This window comes from Scyliorhinus canicula, chromosome 28, assembly GCF_902713615.1.
Source record: "Scyliorhinus canicula chromosome 28, sScyCan1.1, whole genome shotgun sequence".
Classification (NCBI taxonomy): domain Eukaryota; kingdom Metazoa; phylum Chordata; class Chondrichthyes; order Carcharhiniformes; family Scyliorhinidae; genus Scyliorhinus; species Scyliorhinus canicula.
In genome coordinates this window covers 167,826-195,683 of record NC_052173.1, presented here as the reverse complement: position 1 = coordinate 195,683, position 27,858 = coordinate 167,826, and the positions used below count along the sequence as shown (strand labels likewise).

Below are 27,858 nucleotides of genomic sequence, written 5' to 3'. Positions count from 1 at the left end.
AACAGAAATGTGGAATATTTGGCTAATGGTAAAATTCTTGGCAGTGTGGATGAGCAGAGGGATCTCGGTGTCCATGTACATAGATCCCTGAAAGTTGCCACCCAGGTTGATAGGGTTGTGAAGAAGGCCTATGGTGTGTTGGCCTTTATTGGTAGAGGGATTGAGTTCCGGAGCCATGAGGTCATGTTGCAGTTGTACAAAACTCTAGTACGGCCGCATTTGGAGTATTGCGTACAGTTCTGGTCGCCTCATTATAGGAAGGACGTGGAAGCTTTGGAACGGGTGCAGAGGAGATTTACCAGGATGTTGCCTGGTATGGAGGGAAAATCTTATGAGGAAAGGCTGATGGACTTGAGGTTGTTTTCGTTAGAGAGAAGAAGGTTAAGAGGTGACTTAATAGAGGCATACAAAATGGTCAGAGGGTTAGATAGGGTGGACAGCGAGAGCCTTCTCCCGCGGATGGAGGTGGCTAGCACGAGGGGACATAGCCTTAAATTGAGGGGTAATAGATATAGGACAGAGGTCAGAGGTGGGTTTTTTACGCAAAGAGTGGTGAGGCCGTGGAATGCCCTACCTGCAACAGTAGTGAACTCGCCAACATTGAGGGCATTTAAAAATTTATTGGATAAGCATATGGATGATAAGGGCATAGTGTAGGTTAGATGGCCTTTAGATTTTTTTTCCATGTCGGTGCAACATCGAGGGCCGAAGGGCCTGTACTGCGCTGTATCGTTCTATGTTCTATGTTCTATGTTCACGATTCTCTTCAGGTTAATGTGCAGGTTCAGTCGGCAGTTAAGAAGGCAAATGCAATGTTAGCATTCATGTCAAGAGGGCGAGAATACAAGACCAGAGATGTACTTCTGAGGCTGTATAAGGCTCTGGTCAGACCCCAATTGGAGTATTGTGAGCAGTTTTGGGCCCCATATCTAAGGAAGGATGTGCTGGCCTTTGAAAGGGTCCAGAGGAGGTTCACAAGAATGATCCCTGGAATGAAGAACTTGTCGTATGAGGAACGTTTGAGGACTCTGGGTCTGTACCCATTGGAGTTCAGAACGATGAGAGGGGATCTTATTGAAACTTATAAGATACTAGAACATAGAACAGTGCAGCACAGAACAGGCCCTTCGGCCCTCGATGTTGTGCTGAGCATTATCCGAAACCAAGATCAAGCTATCCCACTCCCTGTCATTCTGGTGTGCTCCATGTGCTTTGGCCTGCGAGGCCTGGATAGAGTGGACGTGGAGAGGATGTTCCCACTTAAAACTAGAACCAGAGGACACCATCTCAGACTAAAGGGACGATCCCTAAAAACAGAGATGAGGAGGAATTTCTTCAGCCAGAGGGTGGTGAATCTGTGGAACTCTTTGCCGCAGAAGGCTGTGGAGGCCAAATCACCGAGATAGATAGGTTCATGATTAATAAGGGGATCAGGGGTTATGGGGAGAGGGCAGGAGAATGGGGATGAGAAAATATCAGTCATGATTGAATGGCGGAGCAGACTCGATGGGCCGAGTGGCCTAATTCTGCTCCTTATGGTCTTATGGTCTAAGTCTCCCGGATAACGCACAACTGCTGATGAATACTAACCCTTCCTTGGTGGCTGCAGTGATTTGATCACTTTATGGTTTCACTTACCTTACACTTTCCATTGTCTGGACTCCACAATCACATCCAATTTGTGGATGACAATTTATTGTTCACGCTCCTCCCCTCTCCTGAAGACACTGACTCCCACCGGTGCCAATTACCCTCCGCTACCTCACCCAGCACGTGTGGGCGCAAGCAGTCAAATGTTGGCGGACTATTTGACCACATGTTGTTTCACAGTCAAGCCTGATTCTGCCTGCACCCAAGCTTCTCCCAACAAGGGGTTATCGACTGAATAAAATGTGTCTGATTTCCCCCCCAATGTTGGAGTTTAACTGAGGACAGAATGGTGACCTGTGAGGCTGGACAGTGCAGAGATGTGCCAATCTGCACCCTGGGCTCACATGCCAGACAGAGCTTTGTTCTCAAGCGTGGGCATCAATTTTAAACAGCAATGAAGCGTGGGGCAGCAGTGCCACCCCCAGCCCCAAGCTGCACAGTCGAGCCACAAGAAGGCCAAGCACCTCTAGATTCATGGTTACAGCCCAGCCCAGAAGGAGACCAATTGGCCCATCATGCCTGCGCTGGCTCTCTGCAAGAGCAACTCACCAAGTCCCAATCCCCCACCCTTACCACGTGACCCTGCAATTTTCTTCTCTGGATCATCAGCAAAGTGATGGAAGGAGTCATCAACAGTGCTATCAAGCGGCACTTACTCAGCAATAACCTGCTCACGGACACTCAGTTTGGGTTCAGCCAGGGTCACTCAGCTCCTGACCTCATTACAGCCTTGGTTCAAACATGGACAAAAGAGCTGAATGCCAGAGGTGAGGTGAGAGTGACTGCCCCTGATATCAAGGCAGCATTTGACCGAGTAGGAAATCAAGGAGCCCTAACTAAACTGATTTCAATGGGAATCAGGAGGAAAATCACCTGCCTGTTGGAGTCATACCCGGCACAAAGGAAGGTGATTGTGGGGGTTAGAGATTAATCATCTCAGGACATCACTGCAGGAGTTCCTCAGGGTAGTGTCGTTGGTCCAACCATCTTCAGCTGCTTCATCAATGGCCTTCCTTCCATCATAAGGTCAGAGGTGGGGATGTTCACTGACGATTGCACGATGTTAAGCACCATTCGTAACTCCCCAGATAATGAAGCAGTCCAGGTCCATAGGCAGCAAGACCTGGACAATATCCAGGCTTGGGGCTGACAAGTAGCAAGTTACATTCGCGCGACATAAGTGCCGGGCAATGACCGTCTCCAACAAGAAAGAATCTTACTCTTGCCCCTTGACATTCAATGCCATTACCATCTCTGAACCCCCCCACTATCAACATTCTGGGAGTTACGATTGACCAGAAACTGAACTGGGCTCACCATATAAATACTGTGACTACAAGAGCAGGTCAGAGGCTGGGAATCCTGCAGTGAGTAACTCACCTCCTGACCCCCCCAAAGCCTGTCCACCATCTACAAGGCACAAGTCAGGAGTGTGATGGAATACTCTCCACTTGCCCGGATGAGTGCAGCTCCAACAACATTCAAGAAGCTCAACACCATCCAGAGCAAAGCAGCCCCGCTTGATTGGCATCCCATCCACAAACATTCACTCCCTCCACCACCGACACAGTGATCATAGTGTATACCATCTCCAACAACTCACCAAGGTTCCTTAGGCAGCACCTTCCAAACCCACGGCCACTACCATCTAGAACAACAAGGGCAGCAGATGCTTGGGAACACCATCACCTGGAAGTTCCCCTCCAAGTCACTCACCATCCTAACTTGCAAATATATCACTGTCGCTGGGTGAAAGACCTGGAACTCCCTCCCTAACAGTACTGTGGATGTACCTACATCACGTGGACTGCGGCGGTTCAAGGATAATTAGGGATGGGCAACAAATGCAGGCCTAGCCAGTGAATCCCACATTCCATGAATGAATAAAAATAAAGATATTAATCCAATTTTCCTTTGAAAGCCCCAATTGAATCTGCCTCCACCACACTCTCAGGCAGTTTATTCCAGATCCTAACCATTTGCTGCATGAAAATTTATCCTCATGTTGTCATTGCTTCTTTTTGTAAGTGCTCTCTCTGTGCCCTCTGATTCTCAATCCTTCTGCCAATGGGAACAATTTCTTGCTCATGATTTTGAATCTTTCTAAGTGATATCGATCTGATATCACATCAGCCCTTTTCACATTTGTGTCTCAACAGGGCAACAAAGGTCGAACAGGTGTGATTATTGCAGCGTACATGCACTACAGCAAGATCTCTGCAGGGTAAGGACTTGATTTGAATCGGGAAACACTGGTTCTGTGACTACCCAATGAGACTGTGGTGCCCAGAGCTGCCCCATGCAGTCCCTGAATGGACAGGGTTGGGTTATTGAGGTTTCTCCTGCCAGGGGGTGATGGGAAGCACTTGCGCTGATGTTATTTCTCCAGGGTCGCACACGCAGCAATGTCCTGGAGATTTATCTTCAATTGTTGGAGACTCCAGACCAAGTTTGAAGAGTTGGCAACCCTATTAAAATGTACCTTGCGCACAATATGACTCCATAACTAGTGAAAAAGCATGTGCAGGTTTTGTCTCCTCACCCTAAGGGAGCTGAGGGTTATGGAGGGGGTGGGGGGGTTATTGAATGGCAGAGCAGGATCAGAGGGCTGAATGGCCTCTTCCTGCTTGATGCGACCATCAATTCACACGAGACGATTAGTAGCAGTGAACAGTGGTTTTAATCAGCTAGATCTGTGCCTGCCTGCGACTGCTCTGTACTAAGAGCCGCCTACAGGCTGCAGATCTATATACCTCCCCCGAGGGGGCGGAGCCACAGGCGGAGTGCACAAGGGCATCAACATAATACAATACAGTGGTGAATTGTAGTAGCAATACGTTCACCACACCGCTCCTATGCTCCTGTGACAGACTTGCCTTAGCGGGAATGCAACAACGTTTCCCCGCGATTGCTTTTTGGGATGAAGTCGGGTGGGCTCAGACTATATTCTCTGGAGTTTGGAACAATAGAACATAGAACAGTACAGCACAGAACAGGCCCTTCGGCCCTCGATGTTGTGCCGAGCCATGATCACCCTACTCAAACCCACGTATCCACCCTATACCCGTAACCCAACAACCCCCCCCTTAACCTTACTTTTATTAGGACACTACGGGCAATTTAGCATGGCCAATCCACCTAACCCGCACATCTTTGGACTGTGGGAGGAAACCGGAGCACCCGGAGGAAACCCACGCACACAGGGGGAGGACGTGCAGACTCCACACAGACAGTGACCCAGCCGGGAATCGAACCTGGGACCCTGTAGCTGTGAAGCATTTATGCTAACCACCATGCTACCCTGCTGCCCCAAACAATGAGAGGTGATCTCATACAAGATTCTGAAGGGATTTGACAGGGTGGATACTGAGAGATTGTTTCCCCCCCTGGCTGGGGTTTGACAGGGTGGATACTGAGAGATTGTTTCCCCCTGGCTGGGGTTTGACAGGGTGGATACTGAGAGATTGTTTCCCCCTGGCTGGGGTTTGACAGGGTGGATACTGAGAGATTGTTTCCCCCCCCTGGCTGGGGTTTGACAGGGTGGATACTGAGAGATTGTTTCCCCCTAGCTGGGGTTTGACAGGGTAGATACTGAGAGATTGTTTCCCCCTGGCTGGGGTTTGACAGGGTGGAGACTGAGAGATTCTTTCCCCCTGGCTGGGGTTTGACAGGGTGGATACTGAGAGATTGTTTCACCCTGGCTGGGGTTTGACAGGGTGGATACTGAGAGATATTTTCCCCCTTGCTGGGGTTTGACAGGGTGGAGACTGAGAGATTCTTTCCCCCTGGCTGGTGAATCTACAACATGGGGGTCACAGTCTCAGGATAAAGGGTCGGTCATTTTGGATTGAGGCGAGGAGAAAGCTCTTCACTCAAAGAGCTGTGAATGTTTGGAATTCTCAACCATCGAGGTTTGTGAATGCTCAGTTGTTGAGTTTATTCAATAGAGCAGTGGATAGTAAGGGAATATGGGATGATAGTACAGGAAGGTGGTGTTGATAGTGCTTGGGGCAGCACAGTAGCATGATGGTTAACGCAATTGCTTCACAGCGCCAGGGTCCCGTGTTCGATTCCCGGCTTGGGTCACTGTGCGGAGTCTGCACGTTCTCCCCGTGTGTGCGTGGCTTTCCTCCGGGTGCTCCGGTTTCCTCCCACAGTCCAAAGATGTGCGGGTTAGGTGGATTGGCCATGTTAAATTGCCCTTAGTGTTGGGTTGGGTGGGGTTACTGGGTTATGGAGATCAGGCGGAGGTGTGGGCTTGGGTAAGGTGTCTTTCCAAGAGCCGGTGCACATTCGATGGGCCAAATGGCCTCTTTTTGCACTGTAAATTCTATATCTATAAATAGATGATCAGCCACAGTTTGTGGAGCAGGCTTGAGGGGGTGTACAGTTCCTTATCTCATGTACTTACGTGAATGATCTTTTTTTTAATGATGTTTTTGAGTTTTAACCATTGGTCTGACCAGCACACAAAGCGTTCTTTTTTGAACCTGTCGCTCCATCGAAGCAGGAAGATAGGACTTAATGCCTCATCCCAAAGGCAGCAGCTCTGGCAATGCAGCACCCCGTCAGCAGTGAACTGGAGTGCAGCTCTAGATTCTGTATTCAAGTAGGGAGCTTGAGCCCACACCCTTCGGCAGGATCACGGTATTAATTGCTTTTTTTTGTTTTTCTAACACAGGGCTGACCAGGCTCTCAGCACTCTTGCCATGAGGAAATTCTGTGAGGACAAAGTGGCTCCTGCGATACAGCCTTCACAGACCAGGTGAGAGAGGCCTCATCTTCCGCTGAAACCCAACTGGGGGGTTCGGACCCCGAGAGATATTCCTGTTCTATCTGAAAGGATCCTGCAAAAAAAGTGGTTTGATTCCTTCGAATCTGTCAGATTTACACTACAGGTCAGGATTCGGAACACTGCTGGCAACTGAGAGACTGTGCTCATGGAGCGGACTTCAGTTGGCATGGCGATAAGAGTGCTGAAATTAAGCCTTAGCAAAATTAACCTGGATTTGGGGAGGCCAGGGGGAATCCCATTCTGAGATGGACAGTGATTTGTCACTCTCACTCCCTCCAGCCACTCTTGAAAAACATAGCGACCTGGAAGTGCCCCCTGATGTGTTGGGCTGGCTGGGTCTATGTGGACTGCACTTGATGCAGTGTAGCGAGAGACAAACCTTTAACACTTGATAAGATACAACACGATTTTATTTAACATCTTAACTATTATAAATGTTCAACTGTGGGTTGACACTATGCTGACTTGACTGGAGACCTAGCCTGACCAGACTTACGAGCTACCGCATGGTGTTTGCACTGGCTATGCTCACGAACTCTGACTGTCTCAGAGGCTGGGTCCAGAGAGCGGGAAAACTGGTGCCCTCTGGCTTTATAATGGTCGTGTCCTGTCTGGTGATTGGCTGCTCTGTGCTGTGTGCTCACTGGTCATCCTGTGTGTCAATCACTGCCTGTCTGCACTCCATTATATACATAGATGTATATTATGACACCCCCGGAGATAATCTGGAACGTACTGATCTTGAGAAATGAAGTGATGTCAAAGAACACGAGATAGAGCTCAGCCAGGGAGCGGCGATGTTACTCCTGGAGCAGACTCAAGAATTAATCAGCACAAATAGCAGAGTATCCTTATCAAAATGATCGAGGCAGAGCAGCAGATTGAACAGTGTTTGCTGAGTGCAGCAAAGTCAACAAATGCAGTTGAGCAATTTAGAGCTATGCAAGGCGCTTCACAGGAGCATTATCTTGGGGAGACAATGGTGGAGTGATAATATCATTGGACTAGCAATCCAGAGGCCAGTGGGGACATGGGCTCAAATCCCACCATGGCAGCTGGTGGATTTAAATTCAATTAAGAAATGTGGAATAGGAAACTATTATTGATTGCTGTAAAAACCCATCTAGTTCACTAATGTCCTTTAGGGAAGGAAATCTGCCGTCCTTACCCGGTCTGGCCCACATGTGAATCCAGACCCACAGCAATGTGGCTGACTCTTAATTGCCCTCAAATGTCCTCGCAAGCCACTCTGTTCAAAGATAATTAGAGATTGGCAACAAATGTTTTCCTTGTCAGTGATGCCCATGTCCCGGGGACGGATAAAAATAAAAACAAAACTGAGCCACATAAGGAGGTATTAGATCAGATGACCAAACGTTTGTTCAAAGTGATAGATTTTCAGTGATTTTAAGGATGAGAACGAGGTCGAGGGGTGGAGAGGTTTAGGGAGGGAATTCCCAGAGCTTCGGGTTAAGGCAGCTGAAGGCATGGCCTCCAGTGGTGGAGTGATTAAAATTGGGGATGCACAAGGGGCCATAAATAGAGGTGTGTGGATATCTGGGGGCTGAAGGAGATGACAGAGATTGGGGGTGGTGGGGGGGGGGGGCGAGGTGGTAGGCCTTGGAGAGATTTAAAAATAAGGATAGGATGTGAATTTTAAAATCGGGGCATTGACAAACCAGGAGACAGTCTAGGCCAGTGGGAGCAGGATTTGGTGCAAGTTTGAAAATAGGCCGCAGGATTTGGTGCAAGTTCGTTGATAGGTCGCAGGATTTGGCGCATGTTCGGAAATAGGCCGCAGGATTTGGTGCACGTTCGTAAATAGGCCGCAGGATTTGGTGCATGTTTGGAAATAGGCCGCAGGATTTGGTGCATGTTCGTTGATAGGACGCAGGATTTGGCGCATGTTCGGAAATAGGCCGCAGGATTTGGTGCATGTTCGTAAATAGGTCTCAGAGTTCTGGGTGGTCTCAAGTTTATCGAGGGTAGAATGTGGGACACCTGCCTGAAGTGGATTGGAATAGTTGGGTTGAAAGGTAACAAAGGGATGGACGAGGGTTCAAGCAGCAAATGAGCTGAGACAGGGGTGAAGTCAGATATTATTGAACTGTTAGTGTATAAAGGAGGTGAACAGTTAATGTATTAACATGACCTTCTGCTGTTTGTTAGTCATTATTTACTGTCAATGGTGTAGGCGTTGGGTACAGTCACAGGCGGAAGGAGACAGCATCACACACTCGAGTTTTGTGGCCTGCGGTTCATTATCATTTCAGTGATTTGACTGTCTTTTCCTTTCCCAGGTATATTTATTACTTCAGTGGCCTGCTATCTGGAGCAATCAAAATGAACAGCATGCCCCTTTTCCTCCATCACGTCATCATCCCTGCTATCCCCAGCTTTGAGCCTCACGGAGGTAACTGTGTTTAGCTAGGATGCACTTGAGCCTGTTTGTAATATTGTTCCGGTCTGTGGTGTTTGTGAGTGTATGAGATCATTGTAACACGGAGAATGTCATCCACCCCCCAATTAATTTCAGTGACATCTAATCCAATTTAATATGGCTGTCTTGTGGGCAAATTTCATCAGTACGCTGTGAAAATGCGGTTGTGCTGCACGTGGATATGGAAAACACGTTGCCAAACCAACCTGACTGCTAGGTGGGGCCATCCAGAATCCATAAGGGGGGGTAAAAGAAATGTGCAGAGGTATGTATACAAGAGAGAGAAGCCAAAGTATATAGACGTTCTTCCTGTCTTCCAGCTTCTTGAAGTGGCCATTTCAAACAACACGTCAGCAGTGTTTAAACTAAGAGCAGATGAGAGCAATGTGCCCAGCTCAGTTACTGATGAAACACCGGCTGGAATATGAAGGCGATTCAGGAGATCTCTTTGCACTCAGCTAGTTTTTTTTTGCTTGCTACAAAAAGTGTCTGAATTGGTAACGTCCAGGGCCATTTCTATGGCAGTGTTGTGGAGCGGCCAGGGAAGGGTTCTGGCTGCTGAGGAGGAAGTGAGCGTAACAGCATTGACCCTCGAGCCCAGTGGTCGGAGCCCAAACTCGAAGCTGGGCTCCTCTTACCAATTTACACAGTTTTTATTTTAGAAATGTATGCAATGAGGCATGGACTCAGTGGGCCGAATGGCCTCTCATTATGACTCTACGTGGGCATTGCTTGCTAGGCCTGCATTTGTCGGCCATCCCTTGGTGGTGGGTGAGCTCCCTTCTTGCACGGCTGCATTCCACACAGTGTAGGTACACCCACTGTGTTGTTTGAGAGGGAGTTCCAGCATTTTGACAGGAACTTTCCAGCTCCCCTGATGGCCGGTGGCGGGATCTTCCTGCTGAAACCTACGGTTTTTTGTGTGGCTCACCTTCCCCGCCTCTGGGGAACCCGCAGTGGGGATCGACTTGGCAGTTCTAGATAATCTCACCAGTGGGAAGGGCCAGGAACTCCTGCCCTTTGGCCCAGCGACAGTGAAGGACCGGCTATATAGTTACAAGATAGGATGCTGTGTGACTTGGGATGAGAGCTTGCAGGTGGTCCTTGAATTTGCTGCCCGTGTCCCCTGAGGTGATAGGTTGGGGGTTTTGGAAGGTGCTGCCGGAGGAGACTTGGTGCCCCTCTATGACTGAGCGTGGCCTAGACCTGACACTGGGGCTTGGCTGTTCCACACCACAGCAACATTCACCTGAGGAAGGAGCAGTGCTCCGAAAGCTAGTGTTTGAAACAAACACGTTGGACTTTAACCTGGTGTTGTAAGACTTCTTACTGTGCTCACCCCAGTCCAACGCTGGCATCTCCACATCATGACTATGGTAAAGGTCAAGGAGTTGTGGTCACTGTCACCGAAATGCTCTCCCACCGAGACATCTGACACCTGGCCTGGTTCATTGCCAAGCACCAAGTCCAATATGGTCTCCCCCTCGTCAGCCTGTGTACATATTGAGTCAGGAATCCTTCCTGTACACACCTGATAAAATCTGCTCCATCCAAACCATTTGCACTAAGGAGGTGCGGTGAATGTATTGCTACTGCAATTCACCACTGTATTATATTGTATTGTATTATGTCGATGCCCCTGTGGCTCCGCCCCCTTGGGGGAGGTATATAGATCTGCAGCCTGTAGGCGGCACTCAGTACAGAGCAGTCGCAGGCAGGCACAGATCTAGCCACTGTTAAAGCCACTGTTCACTTCTACTAATCGTCTTGTGTGAACTGATGGTCGCATCAGGAGGTTCCAGTCAATATTAGTGAAGTTGAAGTCACCCATGACAACTGGGGCAGCAGGGTAGCATGGTGGTTAGCATAAATGCTTCACAGCTCCAGGGTCCCAGGTTCGATTCCCGGCTGGGTCACTGTCTGTGTGGAGTCTGCACGTCCTCCCCCTGTGTGCGTGGGTTTCCTCCGGGTGCTCCGGTTTCCTCCCACAGTCCAAAGATGTGCGGGTTAGGTGGATTGGCCATGCTAAATTGCCCGTAGTGTCCTAATAAAAAAGTAAGGTTAAGGGGAGGGTTGTTGGATTACGGGTATAGGGTGGATACGTGGGTTTGAGTAGGGTGATCGTGGCTCGGCACAACATTGAGGGCCGAAGGGCCTGTTCTGTGCTGTACTGTTCTATGTTCTATGTTCTAACTCTGTTACTTCTGCACTTTTCCAAGATCTGACGCCCAATCTGTTCGTCCATCTCTCTGCTGCTATTGGGGGGTCTATAGAAAATTCCCAATAAAGTGACTGCTCCTTTCTTGTTTCTGACGTCCACCCATACTGACTCAGTAGACAAACCCTCCTCAACTACCTCCTTTCTGCAGCTGTGGTGCACTCCCTAATTAACAGTGCCACTCCCCCTCCTCTTTTACCGCCCTCCCTATTCTTCTTAAAACATCTAAACCCCGGAACATCTAACAGCCATTCCTGCCCCTGTGAAATCCATGTCTCCGGAATGGCCACATCATAGTTAATGGCCACAACATCGTAGTCTTCTGCTCATTATTGCCTCCTACTTTTTATTTATGATAATGCCCCAGTACATTCTTTGCCATCTTATGTGTATATATGCAAATATGAATCACAGATTAATTTATAGGTTCTGAGCATCTGCGAGCAAATGGATTTCACTTTGCACAAATTGGTTATCTATCTGTTTATTGATGTGGAGATGCCGGCGTTGGACTGGGGTGAGCACAGTAAGAAGTCTTACAACACCAGGTTAAAGTCCAACAGGTTTGTTTCAAACACGAGCTTTCGGAGCACGGCTCCTCACCTGAAGAAGGAGCCGTGCTCCGAAAGCTCGTGTTTGAAACAAACCTGTTGGACTTTAACCTGGTGTTGTAAGACTTCTTATCTGTTTATTAGCATTGTGCCAAAGTAAGTGAGATCTTCAATAAGGAGGCTCTGTCTGGATCAAAGGTTTTTCTTGATCCAATCCAAAATTAGATTGTTCCTTGATTGTGAGCAAGAGGCACCATTTCCAGGGAAAACTATGGCCTCATCCTTCCAATTGAGTGCAGACTGAGGAGAGGGAGAAAGGGCTTAAGTGTATTCTGAGAGCGTTGCATTGAGGTACAGCACAGAAACTTGCCATTCCGCTCCATTCAAGCCTCCTCCCACTCCCTGTCTCACCCCCATCACTCATATCCTTCTATTCCTTCCTCCCTCGTGTTTAACCAGCTTCCCCCTTAATGAATTTGCGCTATTTACACCACCCACTCCCTGTGGGAGAGTGTCCCACATTCTCACCACTCTCCGAGTAAAGTCGTTTCTCCCATTCTTTTTCACTTCTCTTCCATATGGTCTCGGTCTCTTTGTGCTTTTATCCTCTTTATCCCTTTAAATTTACAATGGTTTGCTTTCTCTTCAGTGCCTGGCTGTCCATTTTGTGGGCAGGAGAAATCTTTTTTTTTTTCTTTTTTTAAATTCAAAGTAAAGCATTCCTTTGGCTCAACTCTGCTTTCAAAGGATGTGACCAGGTCACCCTTTGATGTGAATGAAACACCAAAGCCAACAAAGTGATGGTTCATCCGGTGCCTCCGTACCTCGGCCATCTAGTTCCAACCAGTGCACGGCAAGTGTAAGAAGTTCAGTGTTTGTGTCCCGTTCCCATTTTCTGGGCAGTCATCGGTAAAAAGAGCACAGGGTGTCTGAGGTAAAACTAGGAAGACTGGCATCTCCTGCGATAAAGCAACACTGCCCTCTCCCCTCCCCATCACATGACTCTTCCACACAGTGAGGGTGACATGAAAAGCATGTTTATACTGGCAAGCATTCAAAACAAGATAAACACACAATCTCCGCAAAAGAAAAGGGAAAACAAATATCGACAGCAACCCATGAATGAGGCTGTTCCATACCCTGTTTATATTCAATGTTGACATTATACATAGATTACAACACAGAAGGAGAATACGCAGGCTCATTGAGTCCATGTTGTTCTCTGAGCAACATGCCAATTCCCACTCTTCCCCCCCCCCCCCCCCCCGTCTTTTCTCCCGTAGCCCTGCAACCTTTCTGTTTTCAGATAATGATCCAATTCCACCTTGAAAGCCATAATTGAATCTACCTCCACATCACTCTGAGCAGTGTAGTACCGTATAGATCCTAACTGTGTAAAAATAGTCTTTCCTCATGCCTTTGGTTCTTTTGGCAAACACCTTAAATGGGTGCCCTCTGATTCTGAATGCTTGCGCCCATAAGAACAGTTTCTCCCTATCTACTCTGCGCAGATCCCTCATGATTTTGAACACCTCTATCAAATCTTCTCTCAACTATCTTCTTCTCCAAGCAGGACAGTCTCAGCTTCTCCAATCTTTCTATATAACTGAAGTTCCTCATCTCTGGAACATTCTCCTGAATCTTTTCTGCACTCTCTCTACTGCCTTCACATCGTTCCGAAGTGTGGTGCCCACAACTGGACACAATACTCCAGTTAAGGCCAAACCAGTTTTTTATACAGGTGTAACAGAACTTCCTTGTTTTGTGCTCCATACCTATCTATATTAATCTCAGGATCTGAAATGCGAGATGAGATAAATGAGGTGGCACAGCTCAAGAAGCAGGTTCACCACATCAGGGGCAACAAGAATAGGCAATAAATGCCAGGGTTGCCAGGGATACCCACATCCCAAGAATGAATATGAAAGACTGCTGCCCAAAGCTGGGAACAGCCCCTCACGAGATAGTTTTGTTTCCTATCTCGGGTGGCAATGTTGGCGCGTGTGAATGGCTGCTCATCGCCAGGCTGCCATTTTGAATTTGGCAGGGGGCAAAAGCTCGGTTCAACCTTTTTCTGCAGCCATCTTTCAAGAATCATCTTCTGATCTCGGGTAAGGACAGATTGGTGGTGTGTGTTTGCCTGACCCTCGGGCAGCTCCATGTGTGTTGCCGCGCCCTGTGTTTGCCGACTGGCACTCAGGAATCGAGTGGTGATCATCAGTTGGAAAAGAACAACGGCAGTTTGTGACAGGATCAGAAATTAAGAACTCATTGGGGTTTCCCGCCCCATTGACCAGGAGGACAGCTTTGAGTCGGCTCTCGATTGTCAGCGCTGCTCAAAGTCGCAGAGTGAGGCACAACACAGGTTGGATTCCTGTCACCATCTTGGAGAGGGGCCAAATGGAGGCTGTAGGATGTCCTGTCAGGACAGAGAAGCATCTGAAGTGAAGAATTCCAAACGGTGCCCCCTGGCCTGACCCCAGCACTTACTGAGAGCTGGTTACTGCCTCCTGGCAGCAGAGCCGAAGGAAAAATAATGTGGAAAATATTAAACTCTGATGTGGACTCTGATCTCTGATCCTGGATTCCATATGGCCAGCGCAAATCTCATCAGAGACATCCTTTGCAGCAGAGGAATATTGCTCCTAATATGGTGACATTTCAGATGCTTGTGAATAATCTTTCCATGGTATCGTAATAATGTGGATGGAGTTCAGCACAACCCTTGAGATTAAATAACACCCTTTTAAGACAAACCCCAAAACACTGCCACCTGTGTGCAGTCTGCACGTTCTCCCCCGTGTCTGCGTGGGTTTCCTCCGGGTGCTCCGGTTTGCTCCCACAGTCCAAAGATGTGCAGGTTAGGTGGACTGGCCATGATAAATTGCCCTTGGTGTCCAAGGTTGCCCTTGGTGTTGGGTGGGGTTGCTGGGTTATGGGGATAGGGTGGAGGTGTTAACCTTGGGTAGGGTGCTCTTTCCAGGAGCCGGTGCAGACTCGATGGGCCAAATGGCCTCCTTCTGCACTGTAAATTCTACGTATCAAATTCTCCACCGAATAAAGAATCTAAACGTCTTTTGGTGTTGTCGATAGTATTGTACAGAGTCAATATGCAGATTGTCTGGAAAACAGGAAATTGTTCTGTATTTAAAACCTTGCCCATTATCAAACCCTTTGGCGGCTTGTTTATTCAGCTCACGAGAACTGTTTCAAATCTCATAACCTCCCGAACTCTGGAAAATTATTTTCTTGTTTTCCCTGAACAGGCCAGCAAAGCTCACAGCAAGGTCAGCCTTGCTCTACTCTGAAATTGTTGTCATCATTTTACTGCTGTTCCCATTTGGCAAACTCTTCCTTACTTCCAATCCCACATCCGCAGAATCCTACATCCTCCAGCACTGAGGAGCTTTCCCCCCCCCCCCCCCCCCCCCCCCGGCCAAGTAAACAAGCACCTGGGAGCCTCTGACTCTGAAGTGCCATTCTGACTGGTCCCCGTTTGTGGAGACCAGTGTGAACAGTGCTCGTCTGAGGCGAAGGGGTTAGATCCCAACGCCTCGGGTAGATCAGAGGAGTGCATATTAGGGCGCGACTAATTGTCTCACTCTAATATACAGATTTGCAAAATAGTGATCCTACGCACAATGGGCGGGATTCAGATCACGACGTCTCACATGATTGCGTTAGATCTTGTGAGGCGTGGCGAGCCGGGTAGATCCCGGAAGAGGGATCTCCCTGCACCTACCGGCCACGCTGTGCCACCTTTCGGGCGCAACGCGGCCAGTAGATCGTGCCCCATATTTAAGAAAGGCTGTACTTGCATTGGAGGTGGTACAATGAAGGCTCACTCAATTGGTGCCCGGGATGAGGCGATGTCCTGTGATGAGAGTCTGAGTAAATTGGGTCGATATTCTCTGGAGTTTAGAAGAATGAGAGGTGATCCCATTGAAACATAAAAGGGTCTGAATGCAGTAATAATGAGGGGGCATAGATTTACGGTAAGGGGCAGGAGGTTTAAAGAGGTTTGAGGAAACTCTTTTTCACCCAGAGGGGGATGGGAATCTGGAACTCGCTGCCAGAAAGGGTGGTAGAGGCGGGAACCCTCACAACATTTAAGAAGCATTTAGATGAGCACTTGAAACGCCAGAGCATACAAGTGCTGGATAATGGGATTAGAATAGATGCTTGATGGGCGGCACAGATACTCTGTGGTTCTCTTCAGAAATCGAGGAATATGGGAAAGGGGGGGGGAGGTGGTATTGACTGGCAGAGCAGGCCATGTGGTCTACTCCTGCTCCTACTTCTTCTGCTCTTATGTGGAGCTTGTATTTCCTCCATTGGTAAAGCTGCTCCCAAGTTCCTTGCCTTGGTCTCGCATACAAAACACTCTACAGCCATTCTTAACTGAAGACACAGCCACCCATGATGGAGCACTCAAATCGACGTTGAAATCGACGGCCAGAATGGGACGGCTCCTATCCTCCATCCTCCTTCTAAGAAACGCACAACACCATCTATTAGTCTAACTAATCCCTTTCTTGGGCCTCAGTTTTTCCTCCATCCTAGAACTCACAAGCTTGGCATCATCTCTCCATTCCTTCTTGATTTCTCTCACTTTACCTCTTCTGGTCCATCCCCGAGAGGATTCTCAATTTTATTGTTTTTTAAACATTCCGTATGATTTCATTGCACTATCTGATGTTTTGACAAAATTCAATGCCGCCCCCCCCCCCCCCCCCCCCCACCACTGTTTACAGCCATCTCTCCCCATAGTCAGCACATATATAGCGTGATATCAAAATACCCATGAAAACATGCCAGCAGACCAAGAGTGTATGTCTGCAGAGGAGTGAGGCAAATGAGAGTCCTTGCCCCAGCCAGTTTGACATTGTCTCAGGCCACTTTTAAAGTAATCAGCTCAGGAAATAGCCGAGCCCCTCACACTGAGCAAACAACAGAGAGGTTCAGTCAACAACAGAGAGGTTCAGTTAGAGTTAGACCATGATTCAGCTGCATATTTGTCAGAGATCTGAATTTACAGCTGGATCCTAAACAAGGCCCAGCTTTCATTTCACGCTGGCTGGTGATATTGTTTCATTGCTGGCCTTTATATCAGAGGGGAGGGTGCAATGTAAAGCAGGCCACAATATGTGGAATTACATTTTTCCTGCAAACACTCTGAATTTTTGCAATCGAGCCTGAGGAATGCAGGAAAGAGGAAGCATCACCATGACGACCTGTAATCCAGATCACTAACCCACCAAAGATTTGCATTTCATAGCGCCTTTCACAACCTCAGGATGTCCAAAAGCACTTTCTGGGCAAAGTATTGTTTTGAAATGTGCCACTGGAGTACGATAACATAATGGTTCTGTTACTCGACTAGAGGCCTAGCCGAATGATCTCACCATGGCAGCTGGGCAATTTGAATTCAGTTAATCACAATCCTGAAACTACCTCCCTCACAGCACTTTGGGTGTACAAACACCACAGGGACTGCAACGGTTCAAGAAGACAGCTTACCACCATCTTCTCTTTTTTAAAAATAAATTTAGAGTACCCAATTCATTTTTTCCAATTAAGGGGCAATTTAGCGCGGCCAATCTGCACATAGAACATAGAACATAGAACGATACAGCGCAGTACAGGCCCTTCGGCCCTCGATGTTGCACCGACATGGAAAAAAAAAAAAACTAAAGGCCATCTAACCTACACTATGCCCTTATCATCCATATGCTTATCCAATAAATTTTTAAATGCCCTCAATGTTGGCGAGTTCACTACTGTTGCAGGTAGGGCATTCCACGGCCTCACCACTCTTTGCGTAAAAAACCCACCTCTGACCTCTGTCCTATATCTATTACCCCTCAATTTAAGGCTATGTCCCCTCGTGCTAGCCACCTCCATCCGCGGGAGAAGGCTCTCGCTGTCCACCCCCTCAGGTAGTTGTGGGGGTGAAACCCACGCAAACACGGGGAGAATGTGCAAACTCCACACGGACAGTGACCCAGAGCCGGGATCGAACCTGGGACCTTGGTGCCGTGAGGCAGCAGTGCTAACCACTGCGCCACCGTGCTGCCCCAGCCACCACCTTCTCAAGGGCAATAAGGGACGGGCAACAAATGTTGTCCTAGCCAGGGACGCCCACCTCCTGTGAAAGAATAAAATAAATAAATAAACGTGGAATAAGAAGCAAATATGAATAAGGGTGACTTGAAACTTCTGGATTATTGTAAAAACCCATCAAGTTCAGTAATGTGAAGGACGTCTACTGACCTCGTCTGGCTGCAGGTGATTCCAAACCCACTTACAAAGTCACTGTCCCCTCATGTTATCCTCTCTCCTGAAATTGTAAATTCTCCTCTTAAAGGACTGAATTGTGCCCATAACCTGTTGAGCAACTTGTTGGGATAGATTTAAATAAGACCGAAAACAAGGGGCGGGATTCTCTCAGCCCACGCCGGGTCAGAGAATCGGCAGGCGGGATTCGCGCGACGACGGTCCGCCGATTCTCCGGTGACCGGAGAATTGGTGCCGGCGCGGTCGGCACGCCACCGGTCGGGGGCCACTCTACGCGGCACCCCCCGGTGATTCTCCACCCGGGATGGGCCAGGTGGCCGCCCAAAAAAGCCCAAGTCCCTCCGGCGCCGTTCACATCTGGTCTTACCCGGCGGGATCTCAGCGTCCATCCTGTCTGGGGCGGCCTGGTGGGGGTGAGGGGTGTCCGATCCGGGGGGGGGGGGGGGGGGCTCCGCTGTGGCCTGACCCGCAATCGGGGTGCACCAATCGGCAGGCTGGCCTCTCACGGTGGGGGCCTCTTTTGCTCCGCGCCGGCCCCTGTAGCCCTACACCATGTTGCATCGGGACCGGCGCGGAGAAGGAAGCCACCGCACATGTGCGCTTTCGTGCCCGTCGCAGCGTGCATGCGCAGACCCGCGGCGCCCATTTCATAGATTTCACAGTGCAGAAGGAGGCCATTCGGCCCATCGAGTCTGCACCGGCTCTTGGAAAGAGCACCCTACCCGAGGTCAACACCTCCACCCTATCCCCATAACCCAGTAACCCCACCCAACACTAAGGGAAATTTGTACACTAAGGGGCAATTTAGCATGGCCAATCCACCTAACCCGCACATCTTTGGACTGTGGGAGGAAACCGGAGCACCCGGAGGAAACCCACACACACACGGGGAGAACGTGCAGACTCCGCACAGACAGCGACCCAGCCGGGAATCGAACCTGGGACCCTGGAGCTGTGAAGCAATTGTGCTAGCATTGTGAAGCATTTGACGCCAGTATCGGCAGCTGAAGCGGCGTGGGTCGCTCCAGTGCCGTGCTGGCCTCCTGTAGGGCAGAGGATCGCTACACTTAGTGGTCTGATGACGCCGTCGTTAAACTCTCCAGTTTTTACGACGGCATCAACACTCTGCCTTCAGATTGGAGAATCCCGCCCCAAGATGTTCATTGATATGGCCTTGATTTTTTTAAAATAAATTTAGTGTACCCAATTAATTTTTCCCAATTAAGGGGCAATTTAGTGTGAGCAATCCACCTACCCTGCACATCTTTGGGTTGTGGGGGTAAAACCCACACAGACACGGGGAGAATGTGCAAACTCCCATGGACAGTGACCCGGGTTCGGGATCGAACCTGGGTCCTCGGTGCCGTGAGACAGCAGTGCTAACCACTGTGCCACCGTGCTGCACTTTGATAGGGCCTTGATAACAGAAATGTACACGCATTGTTTGCACTGGGTAGTATCCTGTACCCACTTGCTTCGTAGAGTCATTATGGAATAGAAGGAGGCCATTTGCCCCATTGATTCTATGCCAACACTCCATATAAAATAATGATTTGGGTGGTGCCTGTTTTGGCTCAAGTAGTGATCGCACGATCTATTGGACAGCAGGTGGACTATGTGTGTTTTCTGTATTGCTTCTGATATGATTAACCCCTTAGTTACAACAGTTCGTGTACTCAATTCCTGTCCAAAGTCAGCACATGATATGGACTTTCCATTTTCTCAGACTGTATCCGGAACTATTTGTTCTCAATGTCTCAGTGTGTTTGCTCATATTTAGTCAGCTTGTTGGCATAATTTCAACCCAACTACCCACCCCCCCCCCCCCCCCAACCCTCTTCCTCACATCCCCTCCCTCTTACCCCTCTGCTATAGACACAGAGAATGAGTCCATGATATCCCCTCCAAGTGACTGATGAATGTCCGTGTGCTATTTGACCACGGTGAAGTGGAGGGTATCACTGTTAGGCCCAAGCCTGTAGGATGTGCCAATATACCTGACAGCCGGGATTGTCAGCTCTTGGAAGAGCAGGGTGATTGGCTGATGTCTCTCACTCCAAGCTCCATCCCATCACCTCAGCTGTGAGCAGCCAACAACAACGAATTGCATTCATATAGCATCTTTAAAGTAGTAGAATGTCTCAATGCAATTTATGTGCGCAATTATCGAACAAAATTTAGTATCATAGAACATAGAACAGGCAGTCCATTCAACACCCTAACCACTCTGAGTAAAGAACCTACCTCGGACATCCCTCCTATATCTCCCACCCTGAACCTTATAGTTATGCCTCCTTGTAACAGCTAGATCCACCAAGCCACAAAAGGAGCTATTAGAGACAGATGACAAATAAGCTTTGTCAAACAGGTAGGTTTTAACAAGCGTTTTAAAGGAGACTAGAGAGGTTTAGGGGGGAATTCCAGAGTCTAGGGCCTTGACAGCTGAAGACACGGACGGCAGAGGTGGAACGATTGCAATCAGGATGCTAAAAAGACTAAAACTGGAGGAGCACAGATATCCTGGAGGATTGGAAGGCTGGAAGAAGTTACAGAGATGGGGAGGGGCAAAGCTATGGAGGGATTTGAAAATAGAACAAAGAACAAAGAAAATTACAGCACAGGAACAGGCCCTTCGGCCCTCCCAGCCTGCGCCAATCCAGATCCTTTATCTAAACCTGTCTCCTATTTTCCAAGGTCTACTTCCCTCTGTTGCCGCCCGTTCATATACCTGTCTAGATGCATCTTAAATGATGCTATCATGCCCGCCTCTACCACCTCCGCTGGTAAAGGGTTCCAGGCACCCACCACCCTCTGCGTAAAAAACTTTCCACGCACATCTCCCTTAAACTTTCCCCCTCTCACCTTTAAATCGTGACCCGTTGTAACTGACACCCCCACTCTTGGAGAAAGCTTGTTGCTATCCACCCTGTCCATACCTCTCATAATTTTGTAGACCTCAATCAGGTCCCCCCCCCTCAACCTCCGTCTTTCCAACGAAAACAATCCTAATCTACTCAACCTTTCTTCATAGCTAGCACCCTCCATACCAGGCAACATCCTGGTGAACCTCCTCTGCACCCTTTCCAAAGCATCCACATCCTACTGGTAATGTGGCGACCAGAACTGCACGCAGTATTCCAAATGTGGCCTAACCAAAGTCCGATACAACTGTAACATGACCTGCCAACTCTTGTACTCAATACCCCGTCCGATGAAGGCAAGCATGCTGTATGCCTTCTTGACCACTCTATCCACCTGCGTTGCCACCTTCAGGGTACAATGGACCTGAACTCCCAGATCTCTCTGTACATCAATTTCCCCCAGGACCCTTCCATTGACCGTATAGTCCGCTCTTGAATTAGATCTTCCAAAATGCATCTCCTCGCATTTGCCTGGATTGAACTCCATCTGCCATTTCTCTAATAAGCATGAGAATTTTAAAATTAAGGCATTGCTAGACTGGGAGCTGGTCAGTGAGCACAGGGGCGTTGGGTGATCGGGACCTGGTGTCAGTTAGGATACAGGGCAGCGGAGTTTCGGATGAGCTGAAGTTTAATGAGGGTGGAAGATATGAGGCGAGCCAAAGGCATGGATTACGGTTTCAGCTGCTGTGAGCTGAGACAGGAGTTCTATAGAATGGAATCCCTACAATGTAGAAGGAGCCCATTCAGCCCATCAAGTCTGCACTGCCCTTCTGAAAGAGAACCCTACCAAGGCCCAATCCCCCACATGATCCCTGTAAACCCACCTAACCTGCACATCTTTGGATTGTGGGGGAAACTGGAGCACCCGGAGGAAACACACGGGGAGAGCGTGCAGACTCCACGTCACTCAAAGCTGGAGTCGAACCCGGACCCTGCCGCTGTGAGGCAGCAGTGCCAACTCCATGCCACCCTTATAGCTAGAAAAGAGAAGGCCGAACGGTGCCCTAATACAGGTGTTTAAGATTGCAAAAGGTTTTAAGAGGGGAGACAGCTGTTTCACTTGCGGGCAAGACCAGAAATAGGAACCATTGATATAAGGCAGTCACTCTCTCTTCAGGTACCATGCATTAAGAGACCATTCGACACCATGGACTACCATATGTCAGTTCATGGTTACGCTTGGCCAGGTATTGCAGTTGTTGCTGTTATGATATTGATAAAGCCAATTGGGGAATTCAGGAGAAATTTCTTTACGCACCAGTGAAAATGTGGGACTTGCTTCCACAGCCAAGTGGTTGAGGCAAATAATGTAGAAGCATTTAAGGGGAAGCTAGAAAATGACACGAGGAAGCAAGGAACAGAAGAATATGATGCTGGGATGAGAAAAAAGTGTTGGGGGTGGAGGGGAGGACACTTGTCCAGAGCATACTGCTTGGGCTGTGAATACTTTGTATATAAACTGGCAGCCAATGGAGGAGTTTCCAATGCTCCATATTGACCAACTCTTCAGGCCAACCAATGGCTCGGTCTGAATTTTATCTTCAGGAGCTTTTGCCCCATTGCAGTCCCTCCTACCTGAGGAAACGTGCAATAGTAAATCTGACTGCGGGCAACCCAAGGTTGACGTGCGTCCAGCTTGTGGTGTCCCTTGGCTCAGCAGGGCCCCTCATATTCCCCGTCCCCCCCCCCGTACCCCTGCAATTGCCCCAGGCTTTTCCCTATCTGTTTGATTGATCTGCTGACCTTTGAAGGAAATGTCAACTCTGTCTGACCATTGAAGAATGGAGCTGAATGGATTTCTGCTTAATTACAGGCTACCACCCATTCCTGAAGATTTATCAGTCCATGCAACTTGTTTACACATCAGGAATCTAGTAAGTGCCACGTTGGTGTTTGTTTATGTGTGCTGCAGACAGGAAATGCTCAGGGAAATGTTTCACTGAATAACGAAGAGACAGTCTAGCGAGCTATTTTTTTTTAAAAAAACTCTTGTACAGATGTTTTCCTTGGTTCAAAGGAAAATCATCAAAACCAATCTCAAATCTACTATAGCAGCCCCTCATCCAGAGGGCAATGACTCCAGCAAGCTGCTTCAACAGACCCAAGATGCTTTTGACTTTTAAGTTGAAGCTCAAAGATCACATCAGTTTTGTGACTTGGTTGGCATAATGCCGGACAGCGCGGTGGCGCCGTTCCCCGCCGCGTGTGAGTAATCAGTCATGCACCCACGCCCTTTTTGTGCGAGCTTAACAAATCCATGCTCCCTCGTTCTCTTTTTCCACAGTAGCGTCCAAGGCCCCGGGTCTAAGAAGCTGTGCATCTCAATCGAACCAGCCTTACTGCTGAAGGGAGACATCATGGTGAGTTGCAGATCACGGAGTGGACAAGAGAGAAAAAAGTGTCTTTGCAAGTGGTCATTGTGAGGGGGCAGTTTTATTCTGTAAACTCCTTTAATCATCATATACAGACCATAGTAATGATGACACATCTTTTAATACTGACCCCTTCACCCACCTTTTATCATTGTTATACTGCCTCTTTTTAATCATTGTTCCAGAGATTCTTCTAATTGTGACTGCAGACTCCGGAAGTCATTATAATGCAGGACTGTTTTAATATCAGGATGATTGACATCGTTAACCATTCTTATAGACACCCTTAAACGTTGTGACTCAGCTGTATCCTCATGTAAAAGTGGCCTTGTGCTGGAGACCAGGCTAGAATGCAGGCTTTCAGCCTGAGGCCAGCTGCCAACATGAATTTCACGTCTCAACTACATAAAACTGGCAAGCGATGGATGGGCACAAATCGAACTGGAGAGGGGGGGCCGTGGGCAAGCCATAGTCAACAGGTAAGTACTGGGAGAAAGGGAGCCGGAAGCCCTCAGTTATGCACATTTTTAACCTCCCATTGCATTGGACCGCTTTTTGCACCACCTATTAGGCTGCTGTAAACCTGCATTAACAGGAACAAACACAGCGGAGAAGTGGTGAACGTATTGCTACTACAATTCACCATTGTATTATGTTGATGCCCTTGCGGGCTCCGCCCCCTCGGGGGTGGTATATAAACCTGCAGCCTGTAGGCGGCACTCAGTACAGAGCAGTCGCAGGCAGGCACAGATCTAGCTGATTAAAACCACTGAAATGAAAATCGCTTATTGTCACGAGTAGGCTTCAAATGAAGTTACTGTGAAAAGCCCCTAGTCGCCACATTCCGGCGCCTGTTCGGGGAGGCTGGTACGGGAATCGAACCGTGCTGCTGGCCTGCTTGGTCTGCTTTCAAAGCCAGCAATTTAGCCCTGTGCTAAACAGCCCTGTTCACTGCTACTAATCGTCTCGTGTGAATTGATGGTCGCATCACTGTGACTGCTCTGTACTGAGTGCCGCCTACAGGCTGCAGGTTTATATACCACCCCCGAGGGGGCAGAGCCACAGGCGGAGCGCACAAGGGCATCAACATAATACAATACAATACAGTGGTGAATTGTAGTAGCAATACGTTCACCACACGCAGGCAGGCACAGATATAGGTTATTAAAACCACTGTTCACTTCTACTAATCGTCTCGTGTGAATTGATGGTCGCATCAGGAGACAAATTTGCAGTATGGCTCCGAAAGCAGGCCTATAGGCCTCCAATCAGCATATTCAGGTAGATTCAGCACTCGCTGCACAGTCGGGGGAAATTGTGTCAGGGAATTGGTGTCCCCTCCACCGCCATCCAAACTCTCATTTTTTGGCCACTGAATGGACGCACCTAGGACCAGTTTATCCGCCAGAGTTCCTTCCTTTTAACGATGCTGATTTTTTTGCAATTTTAATGCTCTAGACTCATTCCTGAACTCATGGTCAAAACAGGGAGAGACCATTTTGCTTCTCAAGCCAGCCCCCCCCCCCCCCCCCCCCCCCCCCCCCCCCCCCCCGCCTCCCCAGCTTTTCCAGCAGAACCTCAAAGTGTGTGTGGGTTGCTAAAGCCATGTGACTCCTGGTCTGTGGCGCAATTGCCTTCTTGTGCTGGGGGGGGACAGAAAGTGAGGTCACACACCAAGCGCGTCCCAGCCTCACTGACATTTCCTAATGCCGGCCCAATTTTGCAATTTAGGCCAAGACTCCGCTTGCGCTGGGCACCTATAAAATTGGCACACAAGACACAAAAGAGACCTTGACTGCTCAGTTTGACTTCTTAAAGGGGGCGATTATAATGCTGCGCAAAGATTTTAGAATTTGTCTTTAAACCTTTGCAGTCACAGTTGGCTCGGCATTTTGTTCCGTGCATTAGGTGGTTTTGCCAAACAATCTTTGGATTTCTGATTTGTCTCTCGATGTTCACCTTTCTGCGGCCACTGAACATGCCACGTCCAATGTGGGGAGAATGGGTATTCTTTGAGGGGGCTCTGAATATTTGGGCAAAGGGGACGGATTTTGTTTGCTAACTTGCCAGTACCGACCTGAGGCTGGCATTTATAGACAGCTGCACATCTCCCTGGACATTTCGCAGCAAATTGGCTTTTCATTGCCTCTTTTTCTCAGCACAGGTTGAGATAGAGTTGTACCTCGGGCTGCGGTTGGACCTAGACACAACATCTCACTTTGCAGGGAGGTTTAATAACATGAACGGTTCATGCTAAAAGGTGCTTAGGAGCCACCCTGGGCACATCGGCCCCATTAGTGGTGTAGCGTGCAGTCCACACAGTGGAGTGGCGAACGCTATTTCGCAGCTGCTAGGCATATATTGGCTTCAGGTCCAGCTGGGCAAAGTGGCAGGACTTTCACGTGGGTAGCTGAGTTTACCTGAATGCAAAATATCACAGAAGGCATCTGTGTGGGCACCAGTACTCCTCATAGCAACACCACAGTTAAAAGAGGAAATGGAGTTTGTACTTAATTAGGACAAATGATGACAGCTGTAGCTTGTGGGTTCAAGTCCCACTCCAGAGGCTGGAGGACATAATCCAGGTCAACATTCCCACATTGAGAGAGTGCCGCACTGTCAGAGGGTCAGTACTGAGGGAGTGCTGCACTGACAGAGGGTCAGTACTGAGGGAGTGCTGCACTGTCAGAGGGTCAGTACTGAGGGAGTGCTGCACAGTCGGAGGGTTAGTACTGAGGGAGTGCTGCACTGCCAGAGGGTCAGTACTGAGGGAGTGCCGCACTGTCAGAGGGTTAGTACTGAGGGAGTGCTGCACTGACAGAGGGTCAGTACTGAGGGAGTGCCGCACTGTCAGAGGGTCAGTACTGAGGGAGTGCCGCACTGTCAGAGGGTCAGTACTGAGGGAGAGCTGCACTGACAGAGGGTCAGTACTGAGGGAGTGCTGCACTGACAGAGGGTCAGTACTGAGGGAGTGCCGCACTGTCAGAGCGTCAGTACTGAGGGAGTGCCGCACTGTCAGAGGGTCAGTACTGAGGGAGTACTGCAGTGTCAGGGGGTCACGACTGAGGGGGTGCTGCACTGTCAGAGGGTCAGTACTGAGGGAGTGCTGCACTGTCAGAGGGTCAGTACTGAGGGAGTGCCGCACTGTCAGAGGGTCAGTACTGAGGGGGTGCTGCACTGTCAGAGGTTCAGTAGTGAGGGAGTGCCGCACTGTCAGAGGGTCAGTACTGAGGGAGTACTGCAGTGTCAGGGGGTCACTACTGAGGGGGTGCTGCACTGTCAGAGGGTCAGTACTGAGGGGGTGCTGCACTGTCAGAGGGTCAGTACTGACGGAGTACCGCACTGTCAGAGGGTCAGTGCTGAGGGAGTGCCGCACTGTCAGAGGGTCAGTACTGAGGGAGTGCCACACTGTCAGAGGGTCAGTACTGAGGGAGTGCTGCACTGTCAGAGAGTCAATACTGAGGGAGTGCTGCACTGTCAGAGGGTCAGTACTGAGGGAGTGCTGCACTGTCAGAGGGTCAGTACTGAGGGAGTGCTGCACTGTCAGAGGGTCAATACTGAGGGAGCGCTGCGCTGTCAGAGGGTCAGTACTGAGGGAGTGCCGCACTGTCAGAGGGTCAGTACTGAGGGAGTGCTGCACTGTCAGAGGGTCAGTACTGAGGGAGTGCCGCACTGTCAAAGGGTCAGTACTGAGGGAGTGCCGCACTGTCAGAGGGTCAGTACTGAGGGAGTGCCGCACTGTCAGAGGGTCAGTACTGAGGGAGTGCCGCACTGTCAGAGGGTCAGTACTGAGAGAGTGCCGCACTGTCAGAGAGTCAGTGCTGAGGGAGTGCCGCACTGTCAGAGGGTCAGTACTGAGGGAGTGCCGCACTGCCAGAGGGTCAGTACTGAGGGAGCGCTGCACTGTCATAGGGTCAGTACTGAGGGAGCGCTGCACTGTCAGAGGGTCAGTACTGAGGGAGTGCTGCACTGTCAGAGGGTCAGTACTGAAGGAGTACTGCACTGTCAGAGGGTCAGTACTGAGGGAATGCTGCACTGTCAGAGGGTCAGTACTGAGGGAGTGCTGCACTGTCAGAGGGGCAGTACTGAGGGAGTGCTGCACTGTCAGAGGGTCAATACTGAGGGAGTGCCGCACTGTCAGAGGGTCAGTACTGAGGGAGTGCCGCACTGTCAGAGGGTCAGTACTGAGGGAGTGCTGCACTGTCAGAGGGTCAGTACTGAGGGAGTCCCGCACTGTCAGAGGGTCAGTACTGAGGGAATGCTGCACTGTCAGAGGGTCAGTACTGAGGGAGTACTGCACTGTCAGAGGGTCAGTACTGAGGGAGTGCCGCACTGTCAGAGGGTCAGTACTGAGGGAGTGCTGCACTGTCAGAGGGTCAGTACTGAGGGAGCGCCGCACTGTCAGAGGGTCAGTACTGAGGGAGTCCCGCACTGTCAGAGGGTCAGTACTGAGGGAGTGCCGCACTGTCAGAGGGTCAGTACTGAGGGAGTGCCGCACTGTCAGAGGGTCAGTACTGAGGGAGTGCTGCACTGTCAGAGGGTCAGTACTGAGGGAGTCCCGCACTGTCAGAGGGTCAGTACTGAGGGAATGCTGCACTGTCAGAGGGTCAG

General features: G+C 49.4%; 1 protein-coding gene across 3 annotated transcripts in view; it reads left to right on the top strand.

Moving 5' to 3' along the window:
- LOC119958190 (tensin-2-like) overlaps positions 1-27,858 on the top strand; it is a 381,277-nt gene that overhangs the window by 275,614 nt on the left and 77,805 nt on the right. For 2 of the 3 annotated variants that reach the window (XM_038786558.1, XM_038786557.1), the window contains exons 3-7: positions 3,810-3,874; positions 6,332-6,415; positions 8,746-8,858; positions 22,689-22,749; positions 23,160-23,235. In XM_038786558.1, the coding sequence (XP_038642486.1) occupies positions 3,849-3,874; positions 6,332-6,415; positions 8,746-8,858; positions 22,689-22,749; positions 23,160-23,235 (360 nt within the window). In that variant the 5' untranslated portion in view covers positions 3,810-3,848. The remainder of the gene's footprint in view (positions 1-3,809; positions 3,875-6,331; positions 6,416-8,745; positions 8,859-22,688; positions 22,750-23,159; positions 23,236-27,858) is intronic. The other variant, XM_038786559.1, reaches the window with a different exon arrangement.